The 17,464-nt window shown below is 48.1% G+C and overlaps 1 protein-coding gene across 1 annotated transcript in view; it reads left to right on the top strand.

The window, feature by feature from the left end:
- The window catches only part of Dlg5 (Discs large 5), an 847,504-nt gene that overhangs the window by 15,305 nt on the left and 814,735 nt on the right, over nt 1-17,464 (top strand). Inside the window, exon 2 of the mRNA XM_068372367.1 lies at nt 12,417-12,566. Within this exon, the coding sequence (XP_068228468.1) occupies nt 12,417-12,566 (150 nt within the window). The remainder of the gene's footprint in view (nt 1-12,416; nt 12,567-17,464) is intronic.

The following is a 17,464-nucleotide window of genomic DNA, read 5'->3' on the forward strand; positions in this document are numbered from 1 at the left end:
AATTTAATAGACCGTACGTTTCTGTCCAACAAATTAAGATGAGAATCAGCAGCTGAACACCAGACAGGAGAACAATACAGTACTCAACTTTCGACATCGCCCATTAATGAGAAGGGCAAAAGGCAATGTTCAGTTTCGTCCCCTAGTATGTCGCCAGACACAGTCTCCAGAGGTGACGGATCATACACAAGTCTCCATCCGTTACTGTACCCAGGGTAAGGTATGAGACTGCCTTAAGAGAATGGCAACAGCCCACCCGGGTCCCTTCTCTTGTCATCAGCACTGGGAGAGACTAAAGGAGGATCACCAAAACATCATCTCAACATGACGACTTACAATGTCAGGGGCATTGCTATGCCCATGGTCCTTCTTAGCAGAATACTCTGTGACGCAGGTTTTACAAGAAAGGATGTGAATGCTCCAGGTGACTTTCACGACCTTTCTCCCGCAAGACGTGACCCACAGGAACTCGATACGATCTCTACCGGTCCGGTGGTGGCTGCACAACAGCTGATTGTATACCTCAAGCTCCTTATTGGATAGTAGCAGAAGGTTGAGGGCACAGTTACCCGGTTTTAGTCTGCGTGAATGAAAAGATTTGACTGGCTCTTATTCTTTTCTTCATCCTACCCTCTCGTGGGGAAAGCAGCATCCTGGGTTCTCTGCATAAGCTGACCTCAAACCACTGCCGGTAAACCATGCTCCCTTGTGTACCTAGTATTAAGCTAATACTGTTGCGTCCCCATACCATGGAGAGGTGGTATTGGGAAAGTCTTGGTTACATCAGTTTTTTCCTACAATAGACTCAGAATTACTTTACCTAGACAGTCACACTTCTGCATGTCTCAACACAGCTTGCGTAGGTCGTGGACCTTGCGTAGCAAGGTTTTAGCGAGGGCAGGTACTCCTTATTTTTGAGTACTAATATACTCGGGTAAGGAGCCCCCGCGTAAAGCCCTAAGCCAGATTGGCAGGGACGGTGAGTCACCCCTAATAAATACTGTAGCGTGGTTTGTATTCCAGTTACGGAACAAATGACAAACTCGTAGATAATTTGTATTTTTCTTAACTATACAAACCTTAGCTATTTATACAAACTTGCCCACCAGCCATATCGCCTTCTAAGTCCTACCTCCAAGAATAGGGATCTAAATCACAGGTGTGTGAACGGGAGTGGTAGCAATCTACCCCCTCCCCCCCCCCCCCCCCCGCTAACTAGCGGTGTGGGTAGTTAACCCTCGCTAAATTTTAATGGCTCGTCATTTCAGCTCCGCCGAAAGTATAACCCCTAATAAATAGCTAAGGTTTGTATAGTTAGGGAAAATACAAATTTTGTGAATAGAACTTACCTGGCAGTTATATATATATAGCTATAGTCTCTGACATCCGGCAGAATTTTTAAAAACTCGCGGCAACTGCCGTGTGGTGGTTGTGCAGTTAGGTGGTTAACAACCCTTACAGGGTGGTACTTGGAATCATTCCTGTTTTCTGTTCCTCAGATCATCTCTGCCGGTTGGAGTGACAACATCGTTGGTCCACCATTGAAGTTTTTTGTTCGCTTTCCCTGTGTCGCTGTATCGGACTTATTCTTTTGTGAAGTACATTGACTTGGGGTTTTGGCAATCGCTTTTGTATGTATTCTGTTACTACTTGTTTGTTTAATATGACTGATAGACTGATAAACATTTTCGTGTTTGTATAAATGAAGAATGCAAGGTGAGGTTACCGAAAGTTTCGGTAGACCCTCACTCTGTTTGTTTTGGTTGCAGGTGTTTTGATTGTGCGCTTGATAAAAGGTGCAAAGAATGTGAGGTGCTAAACGAGAAAGAATGGTTAGATATGAAGCACTATGTGCGCAAGCTAGAGTTAGATAAAGCCAGATGGGCTTCGAGATCTAAATCTAAATCTGCTAGTGAAGTTAGTTTAGGTATTTCTAGTGATCAATTAATTAATTCCTCTCTATAAGTTGATCCTTCTCCTGAGGTAGTAACTCCTACCCCTTCTACAGGAACGGTGTCTGCGGATGACCCTCGGTATGCCAGGATGGCGGCTGAGTTGAAGGCTATTAAAGACCAACTTTTAGCCTTGAAAGGTAAGAGTGAGAGTGTGATTGGTGCTAGTGAAAGTGCAGTGGAGGTGGCGACTGATCGAACCTGTCACTACCCTAGGTCTAGACCTCTACCAAGCTCCCAGGACCAAGGGAGAAGGTACGTCGACGGCCGCAAGGGAGTGAGAGGTACATATCCTCGGTCAGCCGTTGCCTCAGACAGTCCTGTTGCATCTTCCCAGTCTGCTCTTGACCGCCACGGAATAGGCGTGTCGGAAGTGTTGGGTTCTTCCCCGAGCCCCTCTCCCAGACGCAAATGGCAGTATGAGGCTTCGAGACCGACCAAGAGGAGGTGGAAGCGCTCCCCAGTATCAAGTAGCCCCGAACCTTTTCCTTCTGAGGATGACTTGGACGTCGTTCCAGTGAAAAGGCCAAAGCCTAGAGACGACAGTGAAGAGAGGCCATCGAGAGATCCTTCTCCTACAACAAGCACTACTCGGCAGCCATCGCCTTCGGAACCCCAGGATCCAGCAGCAATCGCGAAGTCTTTTATGACTGTTATGCAGAAGCAGCTGTTTACTCTGGTTCAAGCTTTTAGCCATCCTTCCCCCCAATCGGACAGACGTAAGGATGACTCTTTACCTGTTAAGAAATTGGCCTCTAAGAGGGAACGAAGTTCCTCTCCCAGGGAACCGCGGCGAGATTCGTCTAAGGCGCGGTACCGCGCTTCTTCTTTATCGACACGCCTATGAAACGCTAGTGATTTTCGACATCAGGACACTTCCGTCTCGCTCACGTTACCAGGACGATTCCAGCCTGCCCCTCCAGGACGCTTCAGCTTCGCTACGCCAGGACGAACACAGCCCTCGGCGCCAAGACCCATCCGCCTACCGCCTCGAGGACGCTTCCAGCGCTCGGCACCAAGACGCACGCGTTTCTCGTGTTCAGGACGCATCCAGCTCTCGCCAGCAGGACGCATCCTACGATTTGCTTCTTTTGGATGCAGGTGAACCTTCAGCCCAAAGGGACACTGAAGTGGAAGTAGGACAAGATCTTGAGGATGTTTCAGAGGATGAAGATAAACCTGCTAATGTGGCTGGGGATTATAAGGTTCTCTCTCGCTCCCTCCTTGAGCTTTATGGGGAGGAGTTTCAACATGCTGCCCCTCGTTCTCCTCAATCGCAGTTCAGCAGGAAGAAGGCCAAAAAGCAGTCGGCTTTCGTCAAAATGAAGCTATCCATCTCTGCTAGGAAGGTTCTAGCTAGAGTTGATGACTGGCTGAAGGAGCGGAGGCAAGCGGTAAAGACCACCTTCTCTTTTCCACCAGCTCGACTTGCTTCTAAGGTAGGTATGTGGTACGAGACTGGAGAACCTCTGGGCCTGGGAGTACCTGCCTCCTCCCAGGGGGACTTCTCTGGTATTGTTGATTCTGCTAGGAGGCATGCCCTTAACTCGGCGAAGGTAATGTGGTCCATGTCTGAGCTTGACCACCTCGGCAAGGGGATTTTCCAAGCCTTCGAAGTCTTCAGTTTTTTTGACTGGTCTCTAGGTACGCTGGCCAGGAAAACCGAACAACTGGAGGAAACAGAAGACCTGACTAGTATAATGGCATGCATGGACAAGGCTCTTAGTGACGGGTCAAATGAGTTGGCTTCCCTATTTTCGGCTGGAGTTTTGAAGAAGAGGGCCCTGTTATATTCTTTCGCTTCCAGTGCAGTAACGGTCGCGCAGAAGGCTGAGCTCCTTTACGCCCCTCTCTCGAAGCATCTTTTTCCTGAGTCCTTTGTCAGGGACATTACCCTTTCGCTTGCGCAAAAGGCCACACAAGACCTCCTGTCACGCTCTGCAAGAAAGCCTTTACCAGTGATGCCTTCATCTCTGAAAAGAGAGGTGAGGAAATTTCAGCAGCCCTTTCGAGGTAGAGCTCCTTCGAGATCGGACTTCAGGGGAAGAAGCCAGGAGACGGGCAGTAGAATGAATAGAAGTTCATTCAGATCCCGCTCCAAGAAGTGAAGGATGCCTGAAAACTTTAAATCAATCAATCAATCCAAGAAGTGAAGTTCAAGTCCTTCAGACAGCGGTAGGAGCAAGACTGTCACTTTTTTGGCAGGCTTGGAAGAAAAGAGGGGCGGACGCCTGGTCCCTCTCGGTCATCAAGGAGGGATACAAGATCCCCCTCTTGAAGAAGCCTCCGCTTTCAAATACTCCTCTAGCCTTAGTGCCTCATTACTCGGATGCAGTGAAACAAAGGGCTCTACTAGACCTGGTGGACCAGATGCTGGAGAAGGAAGCAATACAGTAGAACCAGTTTTGGAACTATCCTCCCCAGGTTTCTACAATCGCCTGTTTCTGGTACCCAAGAGTTCGGGTGGATGGAGACCCGTTCTGGATGTCAGCTCTCTGAACGTCTTTGTGGAAAAGACAAAATTTACTATGGAGACGACTCAGTCGGTGCTGGCAGCAATACGTCCAGGGGACTGGATGGTGTCTCTGGATTTACAGGATGCCTATTTTCACATCCCCATCCATCTGAATTCAAGGAAGTACCTGAGATTCATGATCCAGGGCAAGTGTTTCCAATTCAAGGCCCTTTGCTTCGGCCTCAGCACTGCTCCTCAAGTCTTCACCAGAGTAATGGCGAATGTGGCAGGATGGCTTCATCAAGAGGGGATAAGAGTATCTCTATATCTGGACGATTGGTTGATAAGATCCCGATCGAAAGAGAAATGTCTGGAGGACCTATGCAACACTTTCATGATGGCTCAAGAACTGGGTCTCGTCATCAACAAGAAGGAATCTCAGACCGAACCGAGTCAGACTATTCTTTATTTGGGGATAGTTCTGGACTCAGTTCGTTTTCAGGCTTCTCCCTCCTCGGAGAGGCAGACCAGGTGCCTCGAGAAGGTTCAGGAATTCTTGGAGAGACAGAAGTGCTCAGCGAGGGATTGGATGAGTTTGCTGGGAACCCTCTCCTCGCTCAAACAGTTTGTCGCTCTGGGAAGACTGCATTTCAGACCTCTTTAACACTTGCTATCGAGAGTGTGGAACAGGAAGACTCAGGAGGACTCCTTTTCCTTCCTCATTCCAGCAGAGATCAAGGGTCATCTGATTTGGTGGGTGGATCCAGCTTTACTAGGAGAAGGAATCTCCCTGTGCAGGAAGAACCCAGACCTAGTGTTGTTCTCAGACGCTTCGGAGTCAGGATGGGGAGCAACACTAGGAAGCAAGGAGGTCTCAGGCTCTTGGGAAAAGGGTCAAACCAGATGGCACATCAACAGGAAAGAGTTGATGGCCATTCTGTTAGCACTAAAGGCCTTCAAAGACTGTGTCAGGGAGAATAGTGGAGGTCAATTCGGACAACACCACGGCTCTATCTTACATCAGAAAGCAAGGGGGAACTCACTCTGTCTCTGTTCAAAACAGCAAAAGAGCTCCTGTGGTCGAAGGAGAACAGTGTAGGACTCCTTACAAGATTTGTGGAGGGACAGAGGAATGTAAGAGCAGACATGCTCAGTAGGAAAGGGCAAGTTCTTCCCACGGAATGGACCCTCAACCAACAGGTCTGTCAGAGTCTGTGGAAGTTATGGGGGAAGACCTTTAATAGACCTTTTTGCCTCCAACCAGAACAAAAGGATCCCCAACTACTGCTCTCTAGTCCCGGATGAGGAGGCAATAGCAGTAGATGCCTTCTTGATGGACTGGACGGGGATGGACACCTATGCGTTCCCCCCGTTCAAGATCATCAATCTGGTCGTCAGGAAATTCGCTCTCCTCGAATCAGGAAGAATGATCCTGGTAACTCCATTCTGGCCAGCAAGAGAATGGTTCACAGAAGTGGTGGACATGTTGGTGGACTTTCCCAGAAGCCTTCCTCCAAGTCCAAAGCTTCTCAAAAAGCCCCACTTCGAGAGGTATCATCAAAACCCCCTCGCTCTACAACTGACTGCCTTCAGACTATCGAGAAGCTTGTCAGAGCGAGAGGTTTTTCTGCGCAAGCTGCAAGAGCTATCGCCAGAGCGAGGAGGGTCTCTTCGCTAAGAGTCTACCAATCTAAGTAGGAAACCTTTAGGGCTTGGTGTAAGCGGCACAAAGTTTCCTCAACCACTACCTCTGTGAGCCAAATAGCTGATTTTTCGTTGTCCCTCAGAATCGATGCTAAACTAGCCGTATACACGATTAAAGGATATAGGAGTATGCTCTCAGCTGTCTGTAGGCACAGAGGCATAGATTTGACTCAGAATAAAGACTTGCAAGATCTCGTGAAGTCTTTTGAAACAACTAAGCAGGCTCGGTTAAAACCCCCAGCTTGGAATTTGGATGTGGTTCTGAAATTCCTATGCACCAAGAAGTTCGAACCCATCTCACAAGCGTCTCTTAGAGATGCGACTAAGAAAACCCTCTTCCTGATGGCTCTGGCCACAGCAAAGAGGGTCAGCGAAGTTTACGCTATTGAGAAGCTAGTGGGCTTTAACCAGAATGGGGCAGTATTTGCTTTGAGGATTGACTTCCTCGCCAAGAATGAAAATCCATCAAAACCCTGGCTGAGGACTTTTGAGGTCCCTAACCTCACTAATCTAGTGGGTCAAGAGCAGGAGAGGCTCCTCTGTCCAGTTGGAGCCCTTAGAGCTTATTTATCTCACACTAAGAATGTTAGAGGTGCATCTAATTCCTTATGGTGCTCAGTGAAAGATCCGCAAAAGCCCCTTTCAAAGAATGCATTGTCATTCTTCCTGAGGGAGACTATAAGAGAAGCTCACCTCTTGTGTGAGGAGGAGCACTTCGGCCTTTTGAAAGTAGGGGCTCACGAAGTGAGAGCTATTGCTACTTCGCTGGCATATCGTAAGAATATGTCAGTTAGGCAGATTATGGATGCAATGTTCTGGAGAAGCAACTCTGTGTTCGCCTCTCATTACCTCAGAGAGGTAAGAGTGGATTATGAATGGTGTTACACCTTGGGCCCATACGTAGCTACAGCTTCTGTATTAGGCAAAGGAGTTACTACCTCCCCTCAACCTTAGCTTTTGTATACCTGTGTTTGGGTCGGTGTTTTTACGGTTGTCTGAGGACTTTGACTTGTGGTACAGTATCCTCAGTCTAGCTAGATAGTTTATATTTATTCTGCAAGGTTAGGTGGTTAGTTTTAGTAAGGTTGCAGTTTTTTAAAAAAAAAAGGGGCAAAGGTAGTTCTGAAGTCTAGTCATGTTGTTGGTCTCACCCCGTTTGACAGACTCGATTGAGTTGTTTTCAGCATGACAGGGCCACTCCTGGCTGACACTTTTAAGGGAAAGCGACTCAAGATGCAGGTACCTTTGAAGTCAGCTACCTTGGCAGGTAAGGAATCAAGGTGGTTTTTCTCCTACAACTTTTTGCTGTTTTCCCAACGATGTTTATTGTCTGTCACCCTCCTCCAAATGTGTGAATCAGCTATACAGTATATATATAACTGCCAGGTAAGTTCTATTCATAAAAATGGAGTTTTTATGATAAAACAAATTTTTATGAATACTTACCTGACAGTTATATATATATTTTAAGGCCCACCCACCTTCCCTCACGAGACAGATCGGGCAAAGATGATCTGAGGAACAGAAAATGGGAATGATTCCAAGTACCACCCTGTAAGGGTTGTTAACCACCTAACCGCACAACCACCAAACGGCGGTTGCCGCGAGTTTTGAAAAATTCTGCCGGACGTCAGAGACTATAGCTATATATATATAACTGCCTGGTAAGTAGTCATAAAACTTTGTTTTATCATAAAAACTCCATTTATCTACAAATGTCATATTGGCATCAATATGATCAAATCAATCAATCAATCTGATTTAACCTAGGGTGCTGAGTCTTCCTCCTCATGTATCTGGGTAGCTTTTCTCTCCTTGCAGGCCCCCCCCCCCCATCCCAGTTTCCTAACCTGAGCTCTACAACACCATATACTGTACTTGTGAACTTTAAATGTGGTACCGTATCAATGGACTTCACATTTACCATAAATATATTTGGCAATACTGTACTGTACATTAGATTGCAGTTCCCTAAAGACCTAGATATACACATGGCTACTATGAAGATTAAACTAATCATATAAATTTGTTCCGTAACTGGAATACAAACCCATTTACTGTATTAGGAGTATTACTTTCGGCGAAGCTGAAAGGATGAGCCATTAAAATTTAGCTAGGGTTAACTACCCATCCTGCTAGTTAGGAGGGGGTAGAGGGTAGCTCCCTACCCCTCCCACTCACACACCTGTGATTGAGCTCACTTTGCTTTTGGCTCGGATGGTGAATGGTCGTTGCTGCTCTTCATTCTCACCAAGTATTGAACTGCCATTAATACTACTATTGTTTTTTCTCATTTCAATGTGGGTTTTGACTTCTGTAGCCAACCATGCTTACCTGGCCTGGTTCTGGGGGCTTCTCCTGCAGTACTTTCATGTCCGCCAAGGATACCGATCCTCACTGCCCATCCTGCAGAGGTCAACGGTGTGGTGTGGGTAACAAGTGTTCTGAGTGTCGGGAGTAGGCATCGTTCGCCGACGCATGGGAATGCGTCCCAACCCGGCAGAAGCAGGCAGAAGCAGATATACTTCATCCTCTTCCGACTTCAAGGAAGTCGCGCCATCTTCCGGAGGATAAGGTAAGTGCTCGCAAGATGAAACAGGATCGGAAAGGTAGGTGTTCGTCCTCCTGACCATCAGTCCTCTCACCGAGGAAAAGCAGTCTTTTCCAACAGATCTCCATCACCGCATTCCCCTCCCCCCAAACACATTACAGCTCAACCGCCGGGGAAAGAGGGGAAAGGGCTCTCCTGGGGAATTCAAGATCCAGAAGATTCCAGCACCAAAGGCAGACCCATGGTATCAAACAGCTCCAGAAGAGACTCCTCAAAGGGAACCTGCAGTTACCTTCCCTTCAGGGGATCTTTCAGACAGCGCCAGTGTCAGTAAGCAGCCCTGGTTCGGTGCCATTGTCAGAACGGTTGTGCAAGCTTTCAGGCCTGCCATCTCAGCTCGCCCTTCGGAGGCCACTGCCGGCCTTCAACACCCTTCCGCACTAGCAGAGTCCCGGCAAAGGACTTCAGTTGCTTTGCCCCTGAAGAGGAAGAGAGGAGTGTCGGATACCCTCGCATCCTCTAGAGTGAAAATGCTCCCACTCATACCTGTGATTTAGCTCACTTTGCTTCTGGCTCGGATGGTGAACTATCGTTGCCGTTCTTCATCCTCACCAAGTTACTTTTGGGAATGTCATTAATGCTTTTTGTTTGTGCTTTCTCTTTAATAGTGTGTGTTTGTGTTGACTTCTGCTGACCATGTGTTCCTGCCCTGGACTTGAAGGGTAGCCCTGTAGTACCTTCATGTCAGCTGTGGACACCGATCGTCACACCCCTGCAGACGTCAACAATGTGATAGCGAAAATAAGTGTAGTGAGTGACGGGAGTGGTCTGCCTCCCAGTGAGAAAGGTTTGGGCGTTGGCGGAAGAAGTCAGAGTGGGATATTTCTCCTTCGAAGGTTTCTTCGAACGGAAAAAACCCAAGGCTGCTTCTTCCGCTTCCTGGCCTTCCTCCAAAGCTCCTGCTCGTTCGGCCTCTTCTAAGAGACCGTGGAGTAGTAGCGTAGGCCCTTTAATTAATGGTCAACCCTGGTCCTCGTTAATTGCTTCCCCTAGCGAAGCAGCCTCACCTCTTCCCCCCCCCGGGTGAGACCTTGTGTCTTTCTCCCTTTATTTAGGTGTGGTCGTCCTTGGAGATTCCGGGTCCACCCTCCAAGGACTCCTTGCTACAGCTCATCATCCGAGGTGCTAGTGTATGGCCTTCGTCGACTTCTGAGGTTGATCCTTTGTCGTGTGTCGACGTAGTGATGTCTGAGACGTCTTCTGCTGCTGCCAACGCCCCTGCCCCTTCAGACGCTTCAGCTGTTGCTGCCGACTGCGTTTCCCCCGTTCCTGATCATCCTTCAAGGGGGAAGCAAAGTCTTTCATCTGTCTTTCCTGCGAGTGTTTCTCCTCCTCAGAGGAGTTCACTCATAGAGACTCCTCTGCAGAGGACTGTTGCTTCCAAAGGTCAGCTTGCTGATTCACCAGCCCCCAGATGGCATCAATGATCTTGCAGATCTCGCCCTCCCCTTTGCCTTGGAGGTGTCCCGTCACCATCGGTGAAAAGGCACCTTTTTGGCTCTTCTGCCTCATCTTCGCAGCCTTCCCCCGCAAATGAGTCTTCTCTTCCTTCATCTTCTGGCCCTCGACCTTCTCCTGACGACGCTGCTGCTATTCCTCGAACTTCGGCCTTGTTTTCTTCTGCGGATCGCATGCGATCCCCTTCAGAATATGCTTGCCCTGCCAAGGGGCACATCCATATTCGGGACATTCCAACACGTCGAACTTCTGCTTCTCGCCGACCTTCTCACCTGCCTTCTCCGTTCCTGACTGATGTTCCATGCCTGCCTGCTCGCGATGTGTCCAAATGTCACTCGCCCTCGCAAATGCGTCACCCTAAGCAGCGTTCTAGACCTCCAACTCGCCAGTGCTCACCAACAACTCATCAGCGCACTCCAGCACGTCAACGCTCTGAAGCGCTCAGCGCTCTTCAGCACATCAACGCTCTCCAGTGCATCAGCACTCTCCTGCGCTTCAGCGCTCTCCAATGCCCCAGCAATCTCCTGATCGCCAGTGCTCTCCAGCGCGTTCGCACTTTACCAAATACCAGCATTTGGAAGCTTGTGAGCGCTTGCCAGCTCACCAACACTCGCCAGCACACCACCTCTCTCCTGTTCGACAACACTCTTCCTGTGCTCCAGCGCTCTCCTGTGCATCAGCTCACCAATTCTCTCCTGCGCGTCAGCGCTCTCCAGCTCGTAAGTGCTCTCCTGCTCGCCAGTGCTCTCTTGCACGCCAGCGCTTGCCAGCGGTCTCTAGTGCATCAGCACTCCCCTGCTAGCCAGCGTTATGCAACGCACCAGTGCTCTACAGTGGATCAGGTTTCTTCTACTTCAAGGATGCCTCGCAGTCAAAAGGGAGAGGAAGGTAGGTGTTTTGACAGGTCACCGTCGCCTCATTCCCCTCCCTGCAAACACATTACTGTCCGTCCGACCGCCGGGGAAAGAGGGAAAGGGTTTTGCATAAGGGTTCAAGATACCGAGATCCGATCTCCGAAGGCGAACCCACCGCATCATCCATTGGTCGAGACTCCTCACAGGGAACCTTCGGTCCCTTTCTCCTCGGGAGGGCTTTTTGACAGTGGCACTGTCAGCAAGGAGCCTTAGTTCAGTGCCATGGTCTAAGGAGTTGTGCAAGCCTTCTGGCCTGCTTTTTCATCTTGCTCTTCTGAGACCTTGCAACATCTGACGGCACCAGAAGAGCTCCTGCAAAGAGCCTCGGCTACTTCGCCTCTGAAGAAGAAAAAGAGGAGAGTCTGATGCGGTAACATCACCTGGGGTGAAACTGACGCCTGTTAAGCCTTCGAGGCCTGTCCTTCCGGACTCTCCCTTCTGACACTCTCCTGCCTCACCTCTGCTGGGGGACCTTCGGGAGGGACAGATTTCCTCCCACAATCGGAGGAAGGTTCTCGCACAGAGAGCTCTCCACCTCTGATAGAAGTTAGGAAGGACAACTCCAATCGGCCTTCGATGCTAGAGTGCTATCTCCTTCCCCGGAAGGAATCGGAGAACTCTTAGACTGCCAAAGTTCTCTTCAAGGACCTCCAGGCCTGCAGGAACCACTAGTCACACTGGGGATGTTCACGACCCACCCCGAGAGGAGCTCTCTGGGATGGAAAAAGGAAACTTCGCTGCAAGTCCCATTTCAGAGGGGGAGCAAAAAGAGTCTGAACTTACCTTCTGGCAAGTCCTGACTCTCATTAGGGTACTCAACGGGTTTACCGACCCGGAGATACCCCCAAGACAGTCTTAGGTCGTGTCTTTGACACTCAGAAGCCCTCAAAAACCACTGCAGCTTTGGCCTGGTCTCAAGGGCTAGAGTGCCCCGGGCAAAGATCGCCCAGCACCTCTCTGCTCTCTCCTCCTCTCAACGTTCTGGCTATACCACCAAGCTCCTCCCACCTCCTCGCGTCAAGCAGAAGAGGTACTTTGAGGTCTTGGACGAGCCTTGTCCAGCTCTTCCACTCCATCACTCTGGAAAAGCTCACCAAGAGCGGTTGGGATAGTTATCCCACGATAAAAGTTTTATGGCTCGTCTTTTAGCTACTCTGAAAGTAATATCCCCTATAAATAGCTCCAGGTTTGTATTGTTAGGAAAAACAAATTACTTCCAAATTTGTCATATTTTATCAAATAATCATGACTGATGTATAATGATCAAGTTCAGAGTGTAATAGAATTTTATAGAATTTTAATTCTTTTTAATCTCATTTCAGATTGATGTTGAGCGAATCATTCCATTTCTAAGGGATACAGGAGTACTGTGTTCTGAAGATGTTGATGCCATTCGTAGGCATGCATCCCCTAGCCAGAGAATCCTTACCCTTTTAGATATACTTCCTATGAAAGGTTCTCAGGCTTTCCAGGTAAGGTCATCAGTGTCTTTTTGCTTAAATAACGTATGCTTCTTTAGTTCTTTAATATTTGTAATTGCAAGTTTATATTTTTTTGGAGTATTGTAATTTATATTTATACTGGTCACAGTAGCATTGAAACCTGTCTTATTGAATAGCTTACCGTACATAAAAAGTGCTAAACTAACTAGTACAGATAAATATTATGTAAAACTCTTACTGAGACTATACAGATATGTATTTGAACATCTTTTTTATTTCTTGCACACAGGCATTTTAGTAGTTCCTTCAGTTTGTCTATCACAAGGATTAATGCATTTTTATACATAGGATTTTTAGTTTATCATGCCTTTATGTCTATCGTAAGGGTTAATGCATAAAATAGTACAATTTTTTTTTATTATTTTTGTTCCTACACAAATACAAACCCTCATCCTTTACACAGGACAAGGATATGAGCAAAGCTGGAATACAGCAATTAAAAATTTTAACAGGTGTCAACAATCAGCCAGTAGTTACCTGACAGTAGCGAGGAAGCACCGCTCCCCTGCTGGCTCACTGACAAACCACTTTGTTATTAGCCGTCAGTGAGGACAGACGTTCTTTCTGGCTAGAATTTTGATAGTTCATTAACCATTACTCTTTCTTCTCCGGTGTCTTAGTGACTTCAAGTGTGTTTGAGGATACCTTGCAGACCTGCAGTACTGTACCTACATGAGTGCTAGGGAAACATCCTCACCAGGTATGCCTGGTCTGCAGAGGACAATCTTGCAGTCCTGCCTCCCCTGTGATGATTGTTGGGGTGGTTGCCCAGGTATTGGGAGAAGTATGGCAGGAAGAAGTAGTAGTCTAAGAAGGATTCTTTGTCCACGTGGTCATCCTCAAGTTTGAAGATGACCTGACTTCCCTCTTCCATCCCAGATACTCTGTCTTCTGACTCTTCTTCTGGCGCCAATCGAGCAAGAGAAGTGGCCCTTAACCTTGGGGAAGTCCTGGGACAAGGCGGTCTTACCATTTCTCTCAGCAAAACGGTTGGGCATCCTCTTCAGAAGGATCCTTCTGTTTTTGTCCTCTACGATGATGCCTTACGCTTGCTGTGGCCCTCCTGGGGACTTCAAAGTTCACCTACCGAGGAGCGGTTGAAGCAGGCTCTTTTTTTCCATATACCAGCAGGAGCATCCTGCAGTCCCTGCTTTGCAGGATGTTTACCCTTCGGGGGGTCATCGGAGAAGCCTGACATTGTCTCCTAGCCACCTTCAGAGACTTCTGAGGGAGACTTCTCCCAGGTGCTCTTCGCAAGGGAAGCACACTTCATCTATTGCCATGAGGACCTCCAAGCGAGTGCCTGACCCTCACCGCTATAGAAGAAGTCCTCCTTCATATCATAGTAGCTCCTGGAAGTATGCTCGAAGGGGCTCGTTTCACAATTTCTGCCCAATCCTCCATCTTCGTCGGAGAATATCGGGTAAGCGTCTCCTAAGTGAGCTTTTTCTTCTCTATCCCAGTCTGCAGTATTTTCTCGAGACGATTCAACTTTTCCATTACACACCTCAACCAGACAAGCGCCTCTCCCAGACACACCTTACCTCAACGCCCCTCACCCTAACACGCCTCACCAACCAGACGTCCTTCGCCTTCTAGCACCCACCCTCCCAGACTAGCTTCACCCTCTAGCACCTCACCCACCAGATAAGCCTCGCCCAGATGTGTTTCTCTTGAATGAACCAGATTCTTTTCACATGAAAACGCTAGAGGCGTCTCTCCTGGACACTCCTTCCCTGAATGCATTAGATGCGTCTCCTGAACGAGCTCTAGACTCTTTACCTGAACCCAATATAAGATGCCATGCTGAATGCATTATACGTATATCACCAGAAGGTGGTTAACACTTTACCTGAACTTGCTTCCCCTGAGCACTTGCCATTTTCAGATGGCGCTTCACTTAGGATCTTGTAACCAAGATGTTCATCAACTAAACACTATGTTTCTAGACACACCACTCCAATTGCATCTCACAGCCCAGCTACTGAAAGTAACTAGAGCTATGGTTATACCAGAGTTTGCCTCTAGATCCATGGATCTGCACCTAGCACCAATTAAATTAGACGATAGGAGGCATCATAGGAGAAAGCAACCGGAAACTCATCCTCTAGGGGGCAGTTAAGGGAGATCACCCTAGTAGACAAATGTCATCTCCCCTAACCTGATATATGTTTATAAATTTGTTGTATCCCCATTCCCCTAGCGAGGTAGGAATTGGGAAATGTTCACTGGAGCCCTACTATTTCAGAAATGGACTAGTTACATTTCTTAGTTATCACACAATCACACAGATTGCCCAGGCCCCTGTCTCGCGCGCACACACAAGAATTTAGCGTGGTGTCAGAGAGTTCCTGCACATACCTAGTCAAAAATCAGCCAGTTGGTTAAGACTTCCACCCACCCAAGGGTGAGTCTTTCCCCACAAAGAGTGAAATGATTTATTTTTAAACACAAGACTTACCTGGTGGTTATATATATATATAGCTTACGTCCCTGACGTCACGGCAGAAAAATTCAAAACTCTCGCCGATTGGATAGCCAGGTGTGCTACCCATGCGCCCCTGGCGAGGTACCCGGAAACCATTCCCTCGGTATTCATATCTTCCCTGCCGGCGCTAGCGCTTACATTGGTTGGATATTCTCCTCGCGTTTTGATTGATTATTGCTATCCCTTTGGTGAAGTACAATAATTCTGGTTTTTTGACTCTCGCTTGATAGATTTTTCGTTTGGATACTCTAGTTATATGTTTGGATATTGATTTTTAAATATTAAACTTAGCCGGTGAATATATAATAGCTGACGTCTCGGACGGCTCGACAGAAACACAAAAACTCGCGAGCGATCGCCATGAAGGTTGCGGGTGTGCCCACCAGTGCCGACTATCGGCCAGATACCGCATATACATGTAAACAGCCTCAGTTCTTCTCTGTCGGTCTTGTCGACAAGTTGATTCCGTTACTCGCTGTTGACCTGGAGTTTTCGTCATTCTTGGTGAAGTACTTCTTTTTGGTTTTGAGCTTTCGCAGTGACAGGTGTTTTTCTCTTCAATTAAAACTCTTGAACCCTTTTTGGATAGCGTTTATTGTTGATGACTTTGGATTGTTTTTGGATTTTCTTTGACTTTTCAAAATGGCTGACTCTTCTCCTATCCCTGGACCTAAATTTCGTAAATGTAATGCTAGGGATTGTAACAAACGTCTTCCCAAGGCCTCTCTCGACCCACATACCGTGTGTTCTAATTGCCGGGGTAGAACCTGCCAATTAGGAGATCGGTGTGATGAGTGCGTGGTACTTTCGGAATTCGACTGGCTAGAGTTTGATAAATATTCTCGTAAGCTTGAGAGAGATAGGGTGAGGAGAAGCTCCTCTAGGTCGTTGGATTTTTCCTCCTCCCATGCCCCTGATCCTAATCCTTCCCCTGTAGTAGTTGTTCCTGAACCCTCTACTAGCACTCATGAACCATCCATGCGGGATATGTTGCTTGCCATTCAAGCTTTGGGCGAGAGAGTTGAGTCTTTAGCATCGGACCGTAATCAACTCATGGCGGATGTGAATGTGTTAAAGTGTCAGAGTGCCACATTAGAAAATTGTGGGGATAAAGTGATTAGTGCGCAAAGTGTTTTTAGTGTTGCGACCGAGGGTTCGTCTGTTCGTGCTTGTCGTTCTCCTAGTCCGAGACCTCTTTCAGGCTCCCATGCACCAGGGAGAAGTAATGTCGTAGGACTTATGGGGACGAGAGGCTTTAACCAACGAACAGACGTTCCCTCTATGGTATCGGGCGTGTCTCGTCAAGACCGCCCCTACCATAAGACGAGCGAGGCTGTTTTCTCCTCGTCATCCAAAGGCTTCTCGCGAAAGAAACCTTGGAGCAAAGTTTCTAGACCCTTAAAGCGGAAGTCAGTCCCTTCAGGACAGGTCCAGCGTCCTGGCTGTAGCCATTGGGACAGCTCTGACCCTGTGCAGTCATCGGAAGACTGCTCGCCGCTTAAACGAAAGCGTAACACGGGCTCCGAGAGTCTCAGTAAAGGCAATGTTTTGCCGTCACAGACGTTACCATCGTCTCGGCCCGTACCGACTCCCATTGATCCTAAATGGGTTGTCCTGCAGGATATGCAGAATAAGCTTGCCTCCCTTATGGAGGAGTATACCGTTGAGCAGGTTCACGATGATCCTCGCCGTTACGCTGATCGAGATCCTGGCCATCAGCCGCCCAAACGAGCCTTTACTCGTCCTGTTGACGTTACGAAACGTGATGTCGGTAGTTTGTCACGTCAGTCACGTGACTTGGAGCCTCACTCGATGCAGTCCCGTGTTGACTTTCAGCCGCTGCCGCAGTCTCGTGTTGACGTTCAGCCGCTGCCGCAAGCTCGTGTTGATGTTCAGGACGTTCGCCAACCAGCTCAGTTGCCTTGTTTTGACGTTGAGCGTCAAGCACCACAGTCAAGGGTTGTTTTAACTGCTCAATCTAGGCAGTCAAGGCAGTCTCGACTTGACGTCGAGCGTCCTCCCGCTCCTGTTGTTGTTGCTGGTCAGTCCTTTCAGCAGTTACATGACGTAGCTTCCTTGACTGCTACTGATGCTCCTTTGCGTGTGGACTTTGCTTGTCAAGCATTGCCACCGCGGCAGGTCTCTCCCTTGCTTGAGACTCATCAATTGTCGGACGAGGTTCCTTCTGATGAGGATGTTGCTGATCCTCCACCTACTGATAATCCTTTGGATGTTTTGTCAGACGTTGAATAACCTAAGGCTACGCAACCTTCTATGGATTTTAAGAAAATCATGATGATTTTTAAGGATCTTTTCCCAGACCATTTTGTTACTGCTGCTCCTCGTTCGCCTCCGTCAGAGTTTGCGCTAGGCTTAGCTG

The sequence above is a fragment of the Palaemon carinicauda genome, chromosome 4 (genome assembly GCF_036898095.1).
Source record: "Palaemon carinicauda isolate YSFRI2023 chromosome 4, ASM3689809v2, whole genome shotgun sequence".
NCBI lineage: Eukaryota > Metazoa > Arthropoda > Malacostraca > Decapoda > Palaemonidae > Palaemon > Palaemon carinicauda.